This window comes from Scyliorhinus canicula, chromosome 6, assembly GCF_902713615.1.
Source record: "Scyliorhinus canicula chromosome 6, sScyCan1.1, whole genome shotgun sequence".
Taxonomy (NCBI): Eukaryota; Metazoa; Chordata; class Chondrichthyes; order Carcharhiniformes; family Scyliorhinidae; genus Scyliorhinus; species Scyliorhinus canicula.
The window spans coordinates 78,793,457-78,814,712 of record NC_052151.1 but is presented as its reverse complement, the minus strand read 5'-3'; the positions used below and the strand labels follow the sequence as shown (position 1 = coordinate 78,814,712).

Sequence of the window (21,256 nt, the reverse complement as noted above, 5' to 3'; positions counted from 1 at the left end):
CATATTTTCACTTTACTCTGATATGTCCTCACACATGACCAGTTAACCACTTTAGTTTTGTTCTGCCACTTGACCTTTATAAACTCGGAACATCCAGCACTTCCATTTGTATTAGGATGGTTTTGGAAGTAGTATTGTTCGTAATGTCCCTGCTGAACAGACTCGCACAAGCTGTTGTAATTCAATACAGTTAGAAAGGCATAACAATTTGACACAAAGCCAACCCCCCTTTTAAAACATAAACTGTTTGATTTTCAGATCTTACTGGAACCAGGCGTAGTTCAAGATGTGCTTGCAGCAGGAAGTCACCTTCAGTTATTGGAGCTTCTGAAACTGTGTTCTCACTATCTAATCCAGGTGAGCCAATATTTAGCACTATTATTTTTAGTGGGACTTTGATACTCACTTCCTTGTGAGGTGTGATTCCAATGTTCCCACTTTAACAGAACAAATTCTGTCACATGTTCCAATATGCAAGGGATGTGCACCACAAGTAGAAACATTCAAAAAATACATATTACATGTATATTTTTCTAATTTACCATAGGTATGGAAGAAGAAGAATACAATTCTCTGCCACTGGCGCAGTAACATGCTCGTCTGCAAATTACCAGATTTACTGAATTAAAATTAAAATTTACCATGGTGGCATTTCAACTCACCACATCTAGGTTTTAAGTTCAGTATCATAACCTCAATACTACCATACATGAGAAAAGCATTTGTTAGTTTTTGTATTGTAGCTTATGTATTTTATGGAGAAGTTTAACTGGTAGCAATGGCTCCATACAAGACGAGAACCTCCTGTTTCAATCTGACGAGCTCAGAATAGAAGGAGCCAAGGAGACCTGGCTTTTGAATTGACAGAAAGTTTGGAAAAGATAACTTTCCTTCTTGCAGCTTATTGAGTGTTTTTGTTACTCAAAACTACTATAAATAGTGAGGGAAACGGCTTAGTGATTTCTTCGCCTCAGTAAACAAAACCAGGCAGCAGTAAAGTGTCTCTTTAGGTTGCCTCTTGTGAACTGGAGAAGGAAGGTCTAACGAGACAAAGGCCTGAATTTTCGCGCTAACAGAGAGCCTCCCCATTGTAACAACAAAAGCGAAAGTGGCCCGAATCTGGAAGGCTTGCGACTAAATGTGGCACTTACTACTTTACAGGGGCAGGAATGGGGCAGGATCGGGATTTGCATTTCACCCAGGCAGCTACACATACAAAAATCAGGAGCTGACTCCGCTCATTTGATTTTGATGCGACAGGTGTTTGAAACCGAATGTGTGCCGATTAAAGCTGGTAGGACCAGGTTTGAAATTACTACATTAATCTGGACCACCAGGGGATCCCTTTGGAGAGGATGCTGGGCAAGTTGACATGGTAGATGTAAAAGCCAAGGGTGGTGGGTGGGGATCATGGATTGGCATGAATTGAGGTTAGCATAGGGGCTATAAAGGGTCTTAAGAACTAGGAGCAGGAGTAGGCCATCTGGCCCCTTGAGCCTGCTCCGGCATTCAATGAGATCATGGCTGATCTTTTGTGGACTCAGCTTCACTTTCCGGCCCGAACACCATAACCCTTAATCCCTTTATTCTTCAAAAAAACGATCTATCTCTATCTTAAAAACATTTAATGAAGGAGCCTCAACTGCTTCACTGGGCATGGAATTCCATAGATTCACAGCCCTTTGGGTGAAGAAGTTCCTCCTAAATCTACTTCCCCTTATTTTGAGGCTATGTCCCCTAGTCCTGCTTTCACCCACCAGTGGAAACAACCTGCCCGCATCTATCCTATCTATTCCCTTCATAATTTTATATGTTTCTATAAGATCCCCCCTCATCCTTCTAAATTCCAACGAGTACAGTCCCAGTCTACTCAACGTCTCCTCGTAATCCAACCCCTTCAGCTCTGGGATTAAGCTAGTAAATCTCCTCTGCACACCCTCCAGCGCCAGTACGTCCTTTCTCAGGTAAGGAGACCAAAACTGAACACAATACTCCAGGTGTGGCCTCACTAACACCTTATACAATTGCACCATAACCTCCATAGTCTTAAACTCCATCCCTCTAGCAATGAAGGACATGAAATTCCATTTGCCTTCTTAATCACCTGTTGCAACTCTAAACCAACTTTTTGCGACTCATGCACTCGCACACCCAGGTCTCTCTGCACAGCAGCATGTTTTAATATTTTATCATTTAAATAATAATCCCTTTTGCTGTTATTCTTACCAAAATGGATAACCTCATATTTGTCAACATTGTATTCCATCTGCCAGACCCTAGCCCATTCACTTAACCTAGCCAAGTCCCTCTGCGGACTTCCGTCTTAGGGCTGAGCAGGGAGGCATATGTTTGCACAGGGTTATATGGAGTTGTGAAAAGTGGTATAGATTGGCATGGTGACTGAGGGGCCATGGGGGGTAGTTTGGCATGTAGGGTATCAGGGAGTAATGGGGGTTGGCATAGGACCATGGAGAACGTGTGGGGGTGGGAGGGCTGAGGGCTATTTTATGTTATTCTGCCTTTTTAAATTAAACTTCAACATGGTGCTGGAACACTAAAGCGGGCCTTCTGCTGAGGCATCCTCTGCCCTTGTTCTCGGGTCACCATCACCAAGCCTGATTCCCAGGGAACCCCGCTACCCTGGAATAAAAATCTGACTTTCGTCGGGTGTTTTTAGAAGTGGGGCTTGCGGATCTGGGTATTCTTGGGATTCTGCACACCCGATCCATAGATGATAATCCAGCCTGCAGTGTTTCTGAAAACTTAATGAAGGAATGAATGGTGAAGAGGGGGAATGTCGACCTGGGAACTGGAAGAGAGAATTATGGTGATGAGAGAGTGGAATTCCAGGAGGGAGAATGACTGTTGTGGTTGTTTTTGGGGAAGTAGTGGCATATATCATATCCGATCATTCATGATCTCATTGAATGGTGGAGCAGGCTTGATGGACCAAATGGCCTACTTCTGCGCCAATGGTTTTATTCAACTTACAGTTTAAAATTTTTTAAAAATCTTACAAATTATGAAGTAATCAACTGGTTCACAATTTCTAAAGTAAATTGTCTCTCACAATGCAAACAAAAGTGAATTGTGGAGAGGTAGTGTTTGGAAGTATTCCAATTCCAATTCTCTTCCTGCACTGAGTACTGCACAAAGGCAGACTTTTGTCTGTTTCCATAGCTAGCTTTTCCTGGAACAGGTTGCTCGTCTGTTGCCAGAGGCTTATATAGCTTGAGGAGGGGGTCTAACTCTACATCAAGCATGACTGACCAGGAGTCTCTTCTGCTGTTTCACCAGCCTTTGGCATGTTGGAAAAATTTTGCAGGTTGGCACACTCACCTGTTTAAACACATTATGAATGCACCTTCCTTGGCCATCAAGATCTGCGACTCGAACCCTGGCTTTCTGTCACCTATATATTGCTCTACCCCCTTACCTGTAAAAAATTAATTTTGTGTCTTGTCAATAAACAGTGAGAAGCTAGAAAGCTACCAAAAACCCATAACACATCCCAGGAGGCTTAATTAAAAATCGTCCAGTCCAATATTTTTATTTTTCCAAAAGAAATCTGAAAATGCAATTGTTTGTGCTGTGTGCTAAAAATTTATGACAAGAGTCGCACACAATTCTAATAAGCCTGGACAAATTTTCTAAATTGCATCTACTCACCAGGCAAAAAAAAATCTGTGAATTTGTAATGCCTGATCTAGGTGTGAGGTGAGGAGGACCGAAGGGAATGATTCCACAGTCTCAGGGAAACTGGCTTTGGGATTGCAGTGCATACAAATGCAGTACTGCAGTTGAACTGGGGAGCTGACCTTGCTGAATCTTACAAGGGCATCTAATTTTAATAATTTGCACATGTTCCTTGTGCAGCTCGAGTCTTGTGCAGGGCTGGAATGAATTGGGGCCTGTTGAATCCAGCCAGTGCAATATGTGGAACACTGCTGTTCAAAATTAAAAAGCACGCAAAACTTGGATCATAGTGCCTGCTTTTTGAAACTTCCTTAAATACCCATAAATGTCTAAAATGGTGTCTTCAGCACATACGGACCCTTCTGTTAGGTGAAAGTCTGCTGAAAGTGTGCACAGTAGGCAGTTTATTTCGTGAGTGGGTGTGAAATGCATTTGACACCAACCCTGCGACCCTGGAGTTCAGTGTTCCAGCTAACAAAGAATGATGGAATCCATACAGTGCAGAAGGAGGCCATTTGGCCCTTCGAGTCTGAACCGACCATCCGAAAGCGCACCTTATCTAGGCCCGCTCCTCCATCCCATTCCCGTAACCCCAACCAACCTTTGGACACTACAGGGCATTTTAGCAATGCCAATCCATGTAACCACATCTTTGGACTGTGGGAGGAAAGCGGAGTACCCAGATGGAAACCCACGCACACACGGCGAGAATGTACAAACTCCACACAGACAATCACCTGAGGTTGGAATCAAACCTGGCCGCTGGTGCTGTGAGGCAACAGTGCTAATCACTGTGCCACCGTGCTGCCTCTTAAGTTTGCACAGCAGGAAGGTCACTCCCCAAACAGAAGGTTTTGACGGAATTCTCATCTATTTTCATATCTTTTGCTGATTGATTGCTGCGATGATAGCAAGTGCTTGGTGTGGAGGTGCAGCGATGGGCGTATTGTTTCCCTCACCCGCTCTGGCAAGAGTTGATCGGCAGCTGACAGACACAAAAAAATACTCGCCCTCCATTGGCTCAATAGGCTCAGCGGGAGGAAGTCCTCAAAGACGTGCTTGTTGGGTGAATTGGACATTCTGAATTCTCCCTCTGTGTTCCCAAACAGGCGCCATAGTGTGGCAACTAGAGGATTTTCACAGTAACTTCATTGCAGTGTTAATGTAAGTCTACTGGTGACACTAATAAAGATTTATAAGTCCTGCTCTTGAGAGCTGCCAGCCAATCTGATAGCAAGCATCTCCACAAAGAAGAGAAGATGGATGCCGGAGCCAGATAAGTCGAATCCTTTTGGGTGGGAAGCGATTTTGCAGCTTTGGGAGGGTGTGAGCTTTGCCGTGAAGGCAGGGAGGAGTAATGTGGAGGTAATATCATGAGGGGGGGGGGGGGGTGCCCCCGATGCCCAAAGAGCACACACGACACACATCGTTGAAGGCTGTGCTCCCCTTTTCCCGCCTTTGCAAATAATTTGCTTTAAAAGGAGGCCCCTCCCTCCCATTTTCTATATGGTGTGGGCAGCATGACAGACACATCAATTGGCTTGTAACAAGCTTCATTTCCCCTCAATTATTTATTTAAAAATAATGAATGGACTGCCGACTTTGACACCACCCATCATATTATAGGGGTGGGATGGGAAGGCAGTGGATTTGTCACCACTTATTTTACTTGCCCCTACCCTCCCTAGCTGGAAACACACCTGGCTGGGGGAGGACTGTAACATCCAGCTACTATGTCATTGACCATTACATCACCTGCTTGGCCACAGTGTAAAAATAAGAGCATACAAAAATATACATTCCAAACCAAATTTGTAAATGAAATCGTACCAAAGAACAAAGAAAGGTACAGCACAGAAACAAGCCCTTCGGCCCTCCAAGCCTGTCCCGACCATGCTGCCCGTCTAAACTAAAATCTTCTACACTTCCTGGGTCCGTATCCCTCTATTCCCATCCTATTCATGTATATGTCAAGATGCCCCTTAAATGTCACTATTGTCCCTGCTTCCACCACCTCCTCCGGCAGCGAGTTACAGGCACCCACTACCCTCTGTGTAAAAAGCTTGCATCGTACATCTCCTCTCAACCTTGCCCCTCCCACCTTAAACTATGCCCCCTAGTAATTGACCCCTCTACCCTGGGGAAAAGCCTCTGACTATCCACTCTGTCTATGCCCCTCATAATTTTGTAGATCTCTATCAGGTCGCCCTTCAACCTCCATCGTTCCAGTGAGAACAAACCGAGTTTATTCAACCACTCCACATAGCTAATGCCCTCCATACCAGGCAACCATCCTGGTAAATCTCTTCTGCACCCTCTCTAAAGCCTCCACATCCTTCTGGTAGTGTGGCGACCAGAATTGAACACCATTCTCCAAGAGTGGCCTAACTAAAGTTCTATACAGCTGCAACATGACTTGCCAATTCTTAAACTCAATGCCCCGGCCAATGAAGGCAAGCATGCCGTATGCCTTCTTGACTACCTTCTCCACCTGTGTTGCCCCTTTCAGTGACCTGTGGACCTGTACACCTAGATCTCCCTGACTTTCAATACTCTTGAGGGTTCTACCATTCATTGTATATTCCCTACCTGCATTAGACCTTCCAAAATGCATTACATCACATTTGTCCAGATTAAACCATCTCTCCGCCGAAGTCTCCAAACAATCTAAATCCTGCTGTATCCTCTGACAATTCTCATCGCTATCCGCAATTCCACCAACCTTTGTGTCGTCTGCAAAGTTACTAATCAGACCAGTTACATTTTCCTCCAAATCATTTCTATATACTACGAACAGCAAAGGTCCCAGCACTGATCCCTGCGGAACACCACTAGTCACAGCCCTCCAATTAGAAAAGCACCCTTCCATTGCTACTCTCTGCCTTCTATGACCTAGCCAGTTCTGTGTCCATCTTGCCAGCTCACCCCTGATCCCGTGTTACTTCACCTTTTGTACCAGTCTGCCATGCGGGACCTTGTCAAAGGCTTTACTGAAGTCCATATAGACAACATCCACTGCCCTACTTGCATCAATCATCTTTGTGACCTCTTCGAAAAACCATGTTGCATATAAGTCACTATTCATTTTTATGCAGTTCTTTCGTGATTGTCTTCTGTGTATCCTGCTTGTCCTGATGTACCTAAGTCATTAATTGCAGGATAGTTGGCAGGGGCTCCTTACTTTAGTGGGAGAAATTGCAGGTGGTCTTGGTGGATGATATCAAACAGTTTCAGTTCTAGAAGCCCCAGCTTTGGACTGGACCATCTTGGCAAGGGTGACAGCATTCTGGGAAGCCGGTGGCACAGTGTCATTTCTACTGGATCAGTAATACAGAGACCCTGGGCAAGATCTGGCGACCCGGGTTCAAATCCCACCATGGCAGATGTGAAATTTGAATTCAATACAAATCTGGAATTGAAATTGGAAGTCTAATGGTGACCAAGAAACCATTGTCGATTTGTTGTAAAAATCCGTCTTTCACTAATGACCTTCTGGGGAGGAAGTCTGGCAGGGCAGCACGGTAGCACAAATGAATAGCACTGTGGCTTCACAGCACCAGGGTCCCAGGTTTGTCACTGTCTGTGCGGAGTCTGCACGTTCTCCCTGTGTCTGCGTGGATTTCCTCCGGGTGCTCCGGTTTCCTCCCACAGTCCAAAGATGTGCAGGTTAGGTGGATTGGCCATGATAAATTGCCCTTAGTGACCAAAAAGGTTAGGAGGAGTTATTGGGTTACGGGGATAGGGTGGAAGTGAGGGCTTAAGTGGGTTGGTGCAGACTCGTTGGGTCAAATGGTCTCCTTCTGCACTGTATGTTCTATGTTCTATTTCCTTACCTGGTGTGACCTACATGTGGCATCCAGATCCACAGCAGTGTGGTTGACTCTCAAAAGTCCTCTGAAATGGAGGGCAGTTACGGATGGGCAACAAATGCTGTCACAGCCAGTGAAGTCCACATCCCGTAAACGAATTTTGATGCTGGAAGGATATGGCCTCCAAACTCTGCACAAAGCCCTGTGCAGAGTTCCATGCTCCTCAACATTGCACAAAAGTATGCAGCAAGTATTTCATTGAGCAAACAACATCAGCCTTCTGCTTTTGGCAGCCCCTCTGAAATTCTAATCTAAATCCTCTGCAGCAGAACCCATGTATGATATCCTTCGGTGAGCTGACACTTGTGTGATCCTAGCCCTGCGTTTGTTTGCAGTGAATAATCACATGTGTATGCCACCTCTATGCTAGCCTGGAAATTACCAATAACACGTAGACATAGTAGTCACGTCACTGAACTAGTTATCCAGAGGCCCAGATGAATGCACTGGGTACATGGGTTCTAAAATAAATGAATAAATCTGGAACGGAAAACTAGTCTCAGGATTGATGACCATGAAATTTTCATTGATTGTTGTAAAAAGAAATCTGGTGCACTAATGCCCTTCGTGGAACGAAATCTGCCATCCTTACCTGGTACTTCCAGACCTACACCAATGTGGTTGACTGCCCTTGGAAATGGACAAGAAAGCCTCTCAAAGGCAATTGAGGATGGACAAAAAATATTGGCCTTGCCAGTGACACCCATACCCCATGAAAGAATAAAGAGGAAACAAATGGCTGTATTTAAACTGGTGGATGTCCGTGTGAAATTGAGTGGCAGTACATCTTGATCAGTGTCTTGTCGCTCTTCCGTCACTACCTGGTTAGGTTGCAATTCTTGTACATCTGAAAGAAAAACGATGCAAGGGTTGGGTTGCAGTGAGAGTAGGATAAAGTAAGGGTGCAGTAACATTGTTGGGACTTTACTACAGGCCTCCCAAAAGCGAGTGTGAAGTAGAGGTACAAATATGTAGACAGATTATAGAAAAACGTAGGAGCAATAGGGTGATCGTGATGGGAGATTTTAACTTCCCCAACATTGAATGGGACTCATGTAGTGTTGGAGGCGTAGATGAAGCAGAGTTTGTAAGGAGCATCCAGGAGAGTTTTTTAGAGCAGTATGTAAATAGTCCAACTCGGGAAGGGGCAATACTGGACTTGGTATTGGGGAATGATCCCGGCCAGGTGGTTGAAGTTTCAGTCGGTGATTACTTTGGGAATAGCGATCACAATTCCGGAAGTTTTAGAATACTCATGGACAAAGACAAGAGTGGTCCTCAAGGAAGAGTGCTAAATTGGGGAAAGGCCAAGTATAACAAAATTCGGCAGGAGCTAGGGAATGTGGATTGGGAGCAGCTGTTTAAGGGTAAATCCATATTTGAAATGTGGGAGTCTTTTAAGGAAAGGTTGATTAGAGTACAGGACAGACATGTCCCTGTGAAAATGAGGGATAGAAATGGCACAATTAGGGAACCATGGATGACGGGTGGAATTGTGAGACTAGCTAAGATGAAAAAGGAAGCATACATAAGATCTAGGCGACTTAAAACTGATGAAGCTTTGGAGGAATATCGGGAAAGTAGGACAATTCTCAAACGCGCAATAAAGAGGGCTAAAAGGGGACATTAAATATTTTTGGCTTACAGGGTTAAGGAAAATCCAAAAGGCTTTTATTCGTATATAAGGAGCAAGGGGGTAACTAGAGAAAGGATTGGCCCATTCAAAGACAAAAAAGGGAATTTATGTGTGGAGTCAGAGGAAATGGGTGAGATTCTTAATGAGTACTTTGCATCGGTATTCACCAAGGAGAGGGACATGACGGATGTTGAGGTGAGGGATGGATGTTTAAATACTCTAGGTCAAGTTGTCATACGGAAGGGGGAAGTTTTGGGTATTCTAAAAGACATTAAGGTGGACAAGTCCCCAGGACCGGATGGGATCTATCCCAGGTTACTGAGGGAAGTGAGGGACAAAATAGCTAGGGCCTTAACAGATATCTTTGCAGCATCCTTGAGCATGGGTGAGGTCCCGGAGGACTGGAGAATTGCTAATGTTGTCCCTTTGTTTAAGAAGCGTAGCAAGGATAATCCAGGGAATTATAGACCTGTGAGCTTGACGTCAGTGGTAGGCAAACTGTTGGAGAAGATACTGAAGGATAGGATCTATACACATTTGGAAGAAAATAGACTGATCAGTGATAGGCAGCATGATTTTGCGCAGGGAAAGTCATGTCTTACAAATCTAATAGAATTCTTTGAGGAAGTGACAAAGTTAATTGATGAGGGAAGAGCTGTAGATGTCATATACATGGACTTTAGTAAGGCGTTTGATAAAGTTTCCCATAGCAGGTTGATGGAAAAAGTGAAGTCGCATGGGGTTCAGGGTGTACTAGCTAGATGAATAAAGAACTGGCTGGGCAACAGGAGACAGAGAGTAGTGGTGGAAGGGAGTGTCTCAAAATGGAGAACGGTGACTAGTGGTGTTCCACAGGGATCTGTGCTCGGACCACTGTTGTTTGTGATCTACATAAATGATCTGGACGAAGGTATAGGTGGTCTGAGGTTGAGGGGGGACCTGATTGACGTCTACAAAATTATGAGAGGTATGGACAGGGTGGATAGCAACAAGCTTTTTCCAAGATTGGGGATGTCAATTACAAGGGGTCACGATTTCAAGGTGAGAGGGGAAAAGTTTCAGGGAGATGTGCGTGGAATGTTTTTTACGCAGAGGGTGGTGGGTGCCTGGAATGCTTTGCCAGCGGAGGTGGTAGAGGCGGGCACGATAGCATCGTTTAAGATGTATCTGGACAGATATATGAACGGGCGGGAACAGAGGGAAGTAGGTCCTTGGAAAATAGGCAACAGTTTTAGATAAAGGATCTGGATCGGTGCAGTTTGGGAGGGCCGAAGGGCCTGTTCCTGTGCTGTAATTTTCTTTTTCTTTGTTCTTTGTTCTAAGAGGTGCATACTTCCACCCTCTGCAGCTTGTAAATCAGAAGATGTGGGATTAGTGGAAATAAAATAACACAATAAATAGGAACAGGAGTAGGCCATTTGGACTCCTCAAGCCTGCTCCACCATTCAATAAAGTCAAGACTGATCTGATTGTGACTTTAATTTCACTTTCCTGCCTGCTTCCCACAAGATTTGGAAAGGCACTTGTATGGTTCTAGTTTTCTCTCCCTCTGGTCACATCCATCACATTGGCTGCCCCTGTAATGGCCTGCATTGTCTCCTCCATCAGGGTGAGGGGTTTTTCCCCTCCAGTTAGGTCTAGCTGCCTCTGGCTGTGGGCCAACCTATCCTGTGTCATTGGCCAGAAGCTTACTCACTTCTCCTCTCCTGTCCGTGTTAACAGGTTGGGGGGGGGGGGGGGGGGGGGGGGTAGTATATAAAATTGGGTACAGTGGCAGCAGTGCCATGCTTGTAACCTGCCTCCACAGGTAAGGTATTCCACAGCTGAGGAGGCATTGCCGGCTTTCTCACCCAAGGGCCAATCGAAGTCCTGACGTGGCCAATGTTAGCCCCCTCGCTGGGCCGGGCCAGTCTAGCCCCACGGAGATCTGGGACTAATCTGCAAGTCCAAGCTCTATGGCTCATTCTCTTTGGGACTGCAGGAAATCTCAGCAGTGGCAGTGCAGGCAGCTTCTCCCGACTTTCACACCAGCTTATAAAATTCAGGGCAGGTTGGGAGAGGGGAGGGATGTTGGGCGGATTGTGAGAGGGGGCAGCAGGGAGGGTAGAGGCGAGCGTGGGAGGGTCAGGTGTGATAATAAACAAGGGTGGGGGAAACGGCAAGAGGGAGATGTCACGGGAAGGGGAATGGCGATCTTGAGGGCTGGTGGAGGAGAGCTGGAGGGTAAGGAAGGGAATAGACAAGCGGGAGAGTTGAGTGGAGAGGCAAGTGGGATGGCTGGTGGTGGGGGCAGAAGGACCAAGTGAGGGTCGAGAGAGGGAGGTGTGAGCAGGAAGGTCGAGAGAGGGAAGTGGCGAGCGCAAGGGCCGAGAGAGGGTTGGTGAGCGGGAGGGTCTAGGTAGGTAGTGGCGAGCGGGAGGGTCGAGGGAGAAGGTGGTGAGTGGGAGGGTTGATGGAGGGGTCGGCGAGTGGGAGAGTTGAGGGAGGAGGTGGCGAGCACAAGGATCGAGGGAAGGGATGGCATGCCGGAGGGTCAATGGAGGGTGCAGCGAGCGGAAGGGTCGAAGGAGGGGTGGCAAGCGGGAGGGTCGAGGGAGGGGGCTGCGATCGCGAGGGCCGAGCGGGGGTTGGCAAGCGGGAGGGTCGAGGGAAGGGGCGGCGATGGGAAGGGTTGAGGGAGGGGGCAGCTTTCGGGAGCATTGAGGGAGGGAGGTGGCAAGGGAGGCAGTGAGCAGGAGAGTCAGGGAAGGGGCGGCGAAGGGCTTGGCAAGCGGTAGGGTCGAGGGAGGCATATGTGTTGGTTCATAGCGCCAGGGTCCCAGATTCGATTCCCGCTTGGGTCACTGTCTGTGCGGAGTCTGCACGTTCTTCCTGTGTCTCCGTGGGTTTCCTCCGGGTGCTCCAGTTTCCTCCCATAAGTCCCGAAAGATGTGCTTGTTAGATGAATTGGACATTCTGAATTCTCCCTCAGTGTACCCGAACAGGCATCGGAATGTGGCGACTAGGGGCTTTTCACAGTAACTTTGTTGCAGTGTTAATGTAAGCCTACTTGTGACACTAATAAAGATTATTATTATGCAGCAAGCAGGAAGATTGCAGAAAGATTTTGGCAGATAGCTTCAAGACAGCCAATAAGTTTTTAATCTAAGAACAATTCAGGTGGGTAACATGCCCTTACTTCCTGTTTTCTCAAGGGCAAGTGATTTTCATTTAGCACATTTTCATTTAGTATGCCACTTTAAAGTATATATGAGCGCTAAACAAGGTATAGCATAGTATTGCATCCAGATCCTCAAATTGATCTTCAGAGATATCTGCCTCCACTGCCTTTTAACCCTGAGTCTGGAGGGTCTTCTGGTCCTCTGTGGATACAGTACATCTCTGTTCCTTTGCAGCTTGTTGCTCGTTCTGGTGAGTGCGCTTTACACTCGATTGGCTCTGTTTTATTACTTAGCTCTAGAGTCGCCAGGTATCCTTATGATACCACCACGAGGTTCAAGTTCAAGTTCAGATCAATGACTCAATACACCAATTAGTAAGGTTCAAAACAAGACACGTTCATTAATACACAGTTATTCGCTACTCATGCATATAATACTAAAAGACTAAACTAATAGGCCAATACTTATCTGGATAAGGGAGCCCGCTGGATCAGGGAACAATGGCCTCTTGCTCTGTACTGGATCTGCAGGCTTCCAGCTGGTATGGACTAAGGTGTCAGGAGTGTCTATCTCGTAGCGTGCGTTGTATGACCCTTACTTGGTGGTGCAGCAATTGGCCAGGCCTCTCCTTCTTAAGGTCAAGTTCTTCGAGAGCTGCTAAGGTGTTCTGCTGGGAGGGCCGGCTAAGAGAGTGAACTGAACTTGGGACCTGTCTTTTATAGGTCCCAGGGGCTTCACGCCCTTTTAGGGGGACCCCGAGCGTACTTTCAATTGATTGGATCCCATACCAATCGATTGGTTTGAATTCCCCAATACTGGGGCCGTTTCTCGATCACTGGGCGGTTCTCCCTGGCTTGTTTGTCTCCTTTGTTTCAGACTCCCGTTGGCGCCGAGAAGTCTGACCTGCTATAGAATGTCCCAAATGTAGCTAATCGTTGTATCCATTGTTCCCGGGAATCGCTCATCAATATGCAAACTGCTGGTTTCGGTGCTGTCTGCTTTCTTTGCAGACAGAATACACAGGGAGATTCTGCAACCTGCTTGTTTTCTTAAAGTGTCCAAATTTCCCTCCGTGCTTTGTTAATCGCCATTTTGGGTCGGGAAGTGGCCAACTTCGGTGGCTACAAGCTGTTACACCAGGGCCTCGAGCACAGCTTCCAAACCCCCTACAGTCCCATGTTGTGCAATCCTTAATTATTTCCCAAGTCAGATTACGTGCTGGGAATGGTATAGATCCCTATACCATTCCCAGCACGTGCTCCAATGTAAGCAGTAATACTGAGCAGGACAGGCAGAATCTGTGGAAAAAGAAACAGTCGGGTCAATGCCTGTCCTGCTCAGTATTACTTATGTCAGACTATTAACTTTTTCAGAGACGCAGGCCAGCTTTAACTTGGGCTCGCCACTCACAACATTGGTCTCTGTCCAGCCAACTCAGAATACATTTAGCAATGGCTGGGCGCTGGAATCATTCAAAGGAACAGTCAAGATGTGCTACCTACATCAAAATCAATAGACACAGGCTAATGGCACAGATATCATAAACCCATAATATTATTGCAGGACTGAAGGGCATAATTACAAAATAGTTTTAAAAGCAGCTATTAGAAGGATCTAATAAAAAGATAGCTCCAAATATTAGAATTCTGAAATAAATTCGGAACTTGGAAAAATAGACAAACTGTGCAGCCATTCAATATGTGTGAAAATAAAACAAATAACTTGCATTAGCATAGCTCCTTCCATGTAGAAAATCATTCCACGACACTTTACAAGGCTGCAATCAAAGAAAATACATTCGGAGGCAAATGGTGAAAGCAAGGTGATCAAAAGACTGATATCAGTCTGGGTCAGCCCGAATAGTGTTCAGGAAGAGGGATAGAATCGGTGGGAAGGGCACAAAGCTTGTGGCATTGGCCAAAAAAACAGTGGCTTCAATCTAATTGTTGCCAAACTGGAACATCTTGTGGCTTCTCCACAGATGAATGTCAATCAGCTGACAACACATAGGCAGTGGCAAAGGTAAGAGCAGGTGGTAATGTAATATTTGGTGGGTCAGTGTACATCTGGGAAGCTTACCCAATGTTGGAGGGTGCTGCCACCCAGGAGAAACATGTAGATAAGGAAGGTGGGGCCAAGCATATGTCTTTGGGATACTCCCCAGATTAAGTTGCAATATTGGGAAGAGGAACCATTGCTGGTTATGATTAGCTAAGAGTGGAATCAAACAATGACTGGACAACTGAGGAAAAGCATTGGAAGAGGGTGGCTTGGTTGACAATCAAAAGCTGTGAGTTTGAGGTGACTAGAAAGAATAATACTCCATGGTTACAGCGGATGTTATTTGGTTAGAGCTGTTTTAGTGAAATGGGAGGGGTTTACGTCTGATTTAGAGAGGTTCAGATATGGACATGAGAAATATTGGCATGGATTTAGGAGGTCACAAAACATGAAAGGATTTTGGAGAGGAAAAGGAAATGCCATGGTAGTTTTGCATGGGGCTGAGGATAGATGTTTTGAGGAGGGGTAATGAAAGTTGTGGTTTTAAATGGGAGGGGGTGGTGTCAGAAGAGTCACTATGTGCAGTATCAGCTAACAATAAGGTCAGGGAGGAAAGGTGAGGATGGGTGAGAGTATCAGTTTATTGGACTGAGGTCTAAGGACCAGAAAGTGGGTCTCACGGACAAGACCAACTCACGAGGAAAGGTTGAAGAGAAAGCGGAGAAAAACCTGGATACAGGATTAAGGCAGGAGGACCCCGAGAGAGGGAGGGTGATCAGTGAAGAGAAAGGAGGAAATGCAGAAGAGGTACCTGAATGGATGGTCTTAATTGTAATGATAAGGAGTCCATGAGCACCTTAGTGTTCTTGTTGGAGGTGAGGATGGAGGGAGCAGGAGAGAGGAATTTAAGGAGGAAGTTCGGTGTGGGAGATCTGGGTCATAAAATTAAACTGTGGGCCAAAGGCTAGGTAATTTAGGATTTAGAAAAGATAGTTTTGTTACTTGAAGTTTGTATCCTTCATTGGAACTGGAAGAACCTATTTCTTTAAAGTTCATAAGATATAGGAGCAGAATTAGGTCACTCAGCCTGTTGAGTCCGCTCTGCCATTCGATCATGGCTGACATGTTCCTCATCACCATTCTCCTGCCTTCTCCCCATAACCCATGATCTCCTTATTAATCAAGAAATCCCCTTATGAATTAAGAACACCAGATATGTGCTCGAGGTGCGACAGGGCTACAGACCAAGAGCTGGAAGGTGGCATAAAACAGAATAGTTATTTCTTCGAACATAAGAATTAGGTGCAGGAGTAGGCAATTTAGCCTCTTGAGTCTGCTGCACCGTTCAATATTGCTGATCCCATCCTGGCCTCAACTCCACCGCCTGCCCATTCTCCATAACCCTTCAACCCATCACCAATTAAAAATCTGTCTAACTCCTCCTTAAATTTACTCACTGTCCTTGCATCCACCGCACTCTGGGGTAGCGGATTCCATAGATTCACAATCCTTTGGGAGAAGTAGGGCTGGATTCTCTGATAGCCGACGGCAAAATCGTGTTTGGCCATTGACCGGAGAATCCGTTTTTACGCTGAATTCGGGACGGTGCTGTTTTTTGGATGCTCCGCTCCCTCAAAAACGGTGTACTCGCTGAGTAAGCTGCACACCGTCGGGACAGCCTCAGGACGTCACTTGAGGTCCTCCCCCGATGTTCCACCACCGATGGTCCGACTAAAGTAGACGTGGAGTTGATGCTTCCTCTTGTGCCATTCTAAAACGAGAGGTGTCGGTTGCATTTCCTCTTAATGTTCGGGCAGGACGGGCTTCGGCGGGGCTGGGGGAATGGCGGGGGATGGTCTAGGGGTGGCCAGGTGGGGTTACAGGGGCGTCCGCACCCTCTGTCCGTATCTGCAGGTAAAGCCGGGAGTTTACGTGGCATGGCTGCTAGTCCCCTACCGGGCAGAGTATCGGGGGTGCCACTGACATTTGGTTGTAAGACCAGACGCTTCTTCTGGACATCACTGCAAAATTGGAGAATCCAGCCCGTAGGTTTTCCACAAACCTGTTTTAAATTTGCTACCTCTTATTCTCAGATTATGGCCTCTCGTTTTAGAATGGCCCACACGAGGAAGCATCAGCTCCATGTGTACTTTATCTATACCTTTTAGCATCTTGTATACCTCAATTAGATCTCCCCTCATTCTTCTAAACTCTAGAGAGTATAGGCCTAAACTGTTCAATCTCTCTTCATACGACAAACCCCTGACCTCTGGGATCAATCTAGTGAATCTCTTCTAAACTCCCTCCAATGCAATTACATCTTTCCTCAAATACAGGGACCAAAACTGTGCGCAATACTCCAAGTGTGGTCTTACCAATGCCTTGTATAGTTGCAACAACACTTCCTTACCTTTATACTCTATTCCTTTTGCTATAAATGCCAACATTCCATTTGCTTTCCTTATTACCTGCTGCACCTGCATGCTTGTCTTCTGTGACTCATGCACGAGGACACCCAGATCCCTCTGCATCGGAGCACACAGAAGTCTCTCCCCATTTAGATAATTTGCCTTTCCATTTTTTTGACCAAAATGCATGACCTCACACTTATTCACGTTAAACTCCTTTTGCCACATTTTGGCCCACTCTCCCAATCTTTCTATATCCATTTTCAAGGTTCTTATTTCCTCATTGCAACTTACTTTCCTACCTATTTTTGTGTCATCTGCAAATTTGGCTATAGAACCTTCTATCCCTATATCCAAATCATTAATATAGATTGTAAATAGCTGGGGCCCACGGACCGAACCCTGTGGCACCCCACTAGTTACATCTTGCCATCCAGAAAAAGACCCATTTATCCCGACTCTCTGTCTCCTGGCCAATAAATTGCCCCTAATCCCATGTAACCTCACCTTGTGAATTAACCTTCAATGTGGAACCTTATCAAACGCCTTCCGGAAGTCAAGTTATACTACTACAGGATCCCCATTATCCACTTTGCTTGTTACATCTTCAAAGAACTCAAGCAAATTCATCAAGTATGATTTGCCCTTCATAAAACCATGCTGACTCTGATGGATAGCTCTTTGGCTTTCCATATGTCCTGATATTGCATCCTTGACAATTGATTCTAACAATTTTCCAACAATAGATGTTAAATCTACCTGGTTTGTAATTTTCCACATTCTGCCTCCCTCCCTTTTTGAATGAGGGCGTTACGTTAGCATTTTCCCAATCCGCTGGAACCTTTCTCGTGTCCATGGAATTTTGGAATATCATAACCAATGGATCCATTATCTCTGCTGCCAATTCCTTTAACACCCTGGCATGTAGGCCATCAGGCCGTGGGGACTTGTCTGCCCTCAATCCCAAGAGTTTGTTGAGTATCGTTTGCCTATTAATGCTGATTGTTCCAAGTTCCACTCTTTCTATTACCTCTGAGTTGCCCGTTCCTATTGGAATGGTACTAGTGGCCTCCACCGTGAAAACTGAGACAAAGTATTGATTTAGTATCTCTGCCATTTCTGTGTTCCCCACTATTAGCTCACTAGTTTTATCTTCCAAGGAGCCAACATTCACCTTGGCGACACTCTTCCTTTGTATGTACCTGGAGAAGCTTTTGCTCCCCTTTTTGATATTCTGTGCAGGTTTTTTCCTTAATTTACCTTTGCTTTTTTTGTTACATTTTTAGTGTCCCTTTGTTTATGTTTGATAGTTAACCAATCTTCCAGTCTGCATGAGTGATGATGTGATAATATTGACGTTGGAATTCTTACTGTTAGCATAGTATAACCAAATAGGGATTTTTGAGCTGAGGCTTGTGGTAGAGTTAATGCACGAGAGGAATGAGGGGTTTAGTGAAAATTTATTGTCTCTGACACAGGTCCTTACATTCTTACATTCACTCTCTCTATTGCTAATACACATGTCTGTTGATATAAAATAACACCATCTTCATTAAAAGAAAATATTGTTCGACAAACCTCTTTTGTTTTTTTGGGAGGGACAAGAGTTCGAGGGCCACTGTGTTATTTTCGACAATTTGCCGGCAGTGGGATCTTCCAGTCCCGTCGTTGTCAATGGGGCTTCCTGTTATTGGCACAAGGAGGCTCAACGTAAGTGGGACTAGACAATTCCACTCGTGGGAACAGCCGGAAAATCCTGCCGCATGATTTTTCAGTTGAACATTTGCTCGGTCAGGTTAAGTACCATGGAACTTTCTGAAGTTTCCTACACTAGCTCAGAATCAGAGACATTCGCTGAGCTTCCCGGGGAAAGGAACAATTTGAAACTTCCCAGGCAATTCCCGCACAAGTCCGTGCGTCGCGACATCTGCAGAGTCCAGGTGCACATCTTTGATTGTACGTCCGGTCTCTGCAATCCGTAGATTGGAAGAATTGGCCTTTTGTTTTTTGCTGTCCTTCAATCTACATTTAATTTTAAAACTCCAGTAGATGGCAGTATGGACTCATTAAATGTTAGGGATCTGGCATTGTAGCATTGTAGTTTAGATTTTACAAAATGTTTCCTTTGAATGTTGTGGGGGGAGCATAGTGACCTTATTTATACATTTCAGGTTTACATCTGCCATTGTAAACATTTTACATTGTAAACTTTAAAAAAGTCTGGTGGCCTGTTTCTGCATAGTTAACATATTACCATTTACCAGCATAATCATTTATCAATGTGCATTGTAAAACTAGTCATTTGTTATAATTTGAATGTAAATTACATTTAGGTTTTACAAATAAGGTGACAGACTTGCATAAGAGAAATTGCAGGGTTCATCTCCTTTCTTTCATACTTCATTCATTAGGTTCTGAATTAAATACATCTTATTAAACAAGGAGCATGTCCAATGATGATATTGTAATGGCAAATTACTCTCCCTATTATAAGTATATCTTAAATTCACAGGCATTAATTTGTCATTAAGAACCATTAGTTTAGCACTTTTATGTGGTGAACGTGATCTGAAAGAACAGCTTGCTGTAAGACATGCAATGGCTACTCTTTTGCTGTATCACCCTGCAGCTGTTTTGCATTATTAAAAAAGCTAATGAATACATTGCAAAGTCATAGTGATGATCAGTGAGTTACAAGGATTATCCCATTGGTGAACAATGACCTGATAACTCACTGGTGATAAAGACGCAAGTGGGTTATTAAATTCTTGCAAGCAAGTTTTGTACTTCAATTATTTTTCATTTGGCCATTCTCATGACAGCAATGCTGTGTTAGTACAGAGTAAAATAAACAGGCCGCAAAATCAGGTATATATCTAATGTGCAGATTTTTAACTGGAAAATCTTGGCAGTCTCAATGTGTTTGTACAACTCTGATCCAATGGGTTAAGGACTTGGAGGGTGGCTGCAAATTCCTGACTTAACTTTTTCAATATGTTACGGTCCGAGTTTATGGAATGTGGGCGGCACGGTGGCCCAATGGTTAGCATTGCTGCCTCAATGTGCTGAGGATCCGGGTTCGATCCCAGCCCCGCAGACTCGGGGACCATTGGCAAACTCCACACTGACAGTCACCCAAGGCTGGAATTGAATAGCTTTTTGGGGAATGAGTTCTAGATTTTCACTTCTCTTCGTGCGGGGAAATAAAACGCTGCTGATTTCACTCCGAACCATTGTTAATCTAACTTTAAGATTATACCTTCTCGTTTTGGATTCCCTCACCAGAAGAAATAGTTTGTCATGTTGTACACCGCAGTTTTGAGTACGTTGTCCAGAAATAAATATAAGATTTGATTTAAACTAATAAATTGGATGGCGGAAGAAGTACAGCAAGGCCAAACAAATAGGCTAGAAATAAAGTGTAATAGCTATAGAAAGAACTAACATGATGGCAAAAGGAAATAAGGCTGCGATAATATCTGATATAACTGAGTAATAATTAAAGTGTAGAATTATTAATTGACAAGAGTTGTCATCACAAATAAGATGAACATACAGACAGGGAGCTGTTTCACTTGGACATCAAAGTTGCAGGTAGAGTCTTATGGAAAATTAGTTGTGAAACAATACCTAAAATATAAATGAACAGAAGAAAAGTAAACTGTATTTGTCTATCCTTAAATGAAGAAAGAAAATCTGTTTTTTTAGAGAATGATGGTGATGTCCGTACAGCTATGTAGCATTATTGCAAATGATCAGAATATGGAGTTAGATTGAGTAGACTATTTCCATCCGTTTTCACAGACGACTATGAAAAATTCTAGTGATTTTGTAATAATAATAATCTTTATTATTGTCACAAGTAGACTTGCATTAACACTGCAATGAAGTTACTGTGAAAATCTTAACTGAGGTTAAGGGATCCATGATACATATAGATATTGAATGTGGAAGGACTAAATATTCATGTTTGAATCCTTGACCAAAGGTTATGTTGCAATTGTATAAGGTGTTAGTGAGGCCACACCTGGAGTATTGTGTTCAGTTTTGGTCTCCTTACTTGAGAAAGGACATACTGGCACTGGAGGGTGTGCAGAGGAGATTCACTAGGTTAATCCCAGAGCTGAAGGGGTTGGATTATGAGGAGAGGTTGAGTAGACTGGGACTGTACTTGTTGGAATTTAGAAGGATGAGGGGGGATCTTATAGAAACATTTAAAATTATGAAGGGAATAGATAGGATAGGTGATTGCAGGTTGTTTCCACTTGTTGGTGAAAGCAGAACTAGGGAACATAGCCTCAAAATAAGGGGAAGTAGATTTAGGACTGAGTTTAGGAGGAACTTCTTCACCCAAAGGGTTGTGAATCTATGGAATTCCTTGCCCAGTGAAGCAGTTGCGGCTCCTTCATTAAATGTTTTTAAGGTAAAGATAGATAGTTTTTTGAAGAATAAAGGGATTAAGGGTTATGGTGTTCGGGCCGGAAA

The 21,256-nt window shown here is 44.6% G+C and overlaps 1 protein-coding gene across 2 annotated transcripts in view; it reads left to right on the top strand.

The window, feature by feature from the left end:
- klhl32 (kelch-like family member 32) overlaps nt 1–21,256 on the top strand; it is a 385,844-nt gene that overhangs the window by 160,139 nt on the left and 204,449 nt on the right. For both annotated transcript variants that reach the window (XM_038799548.1, XM_038799547.1), the window contains one exon: nt 259–357. In XM_038799548.1, coding sequence (XP_038655476.1) covers nt 259–357 — 99 coding nt within the window. The remainder of the gene's footprint in view (nt 1–258; nt 358–21,256) is intronic.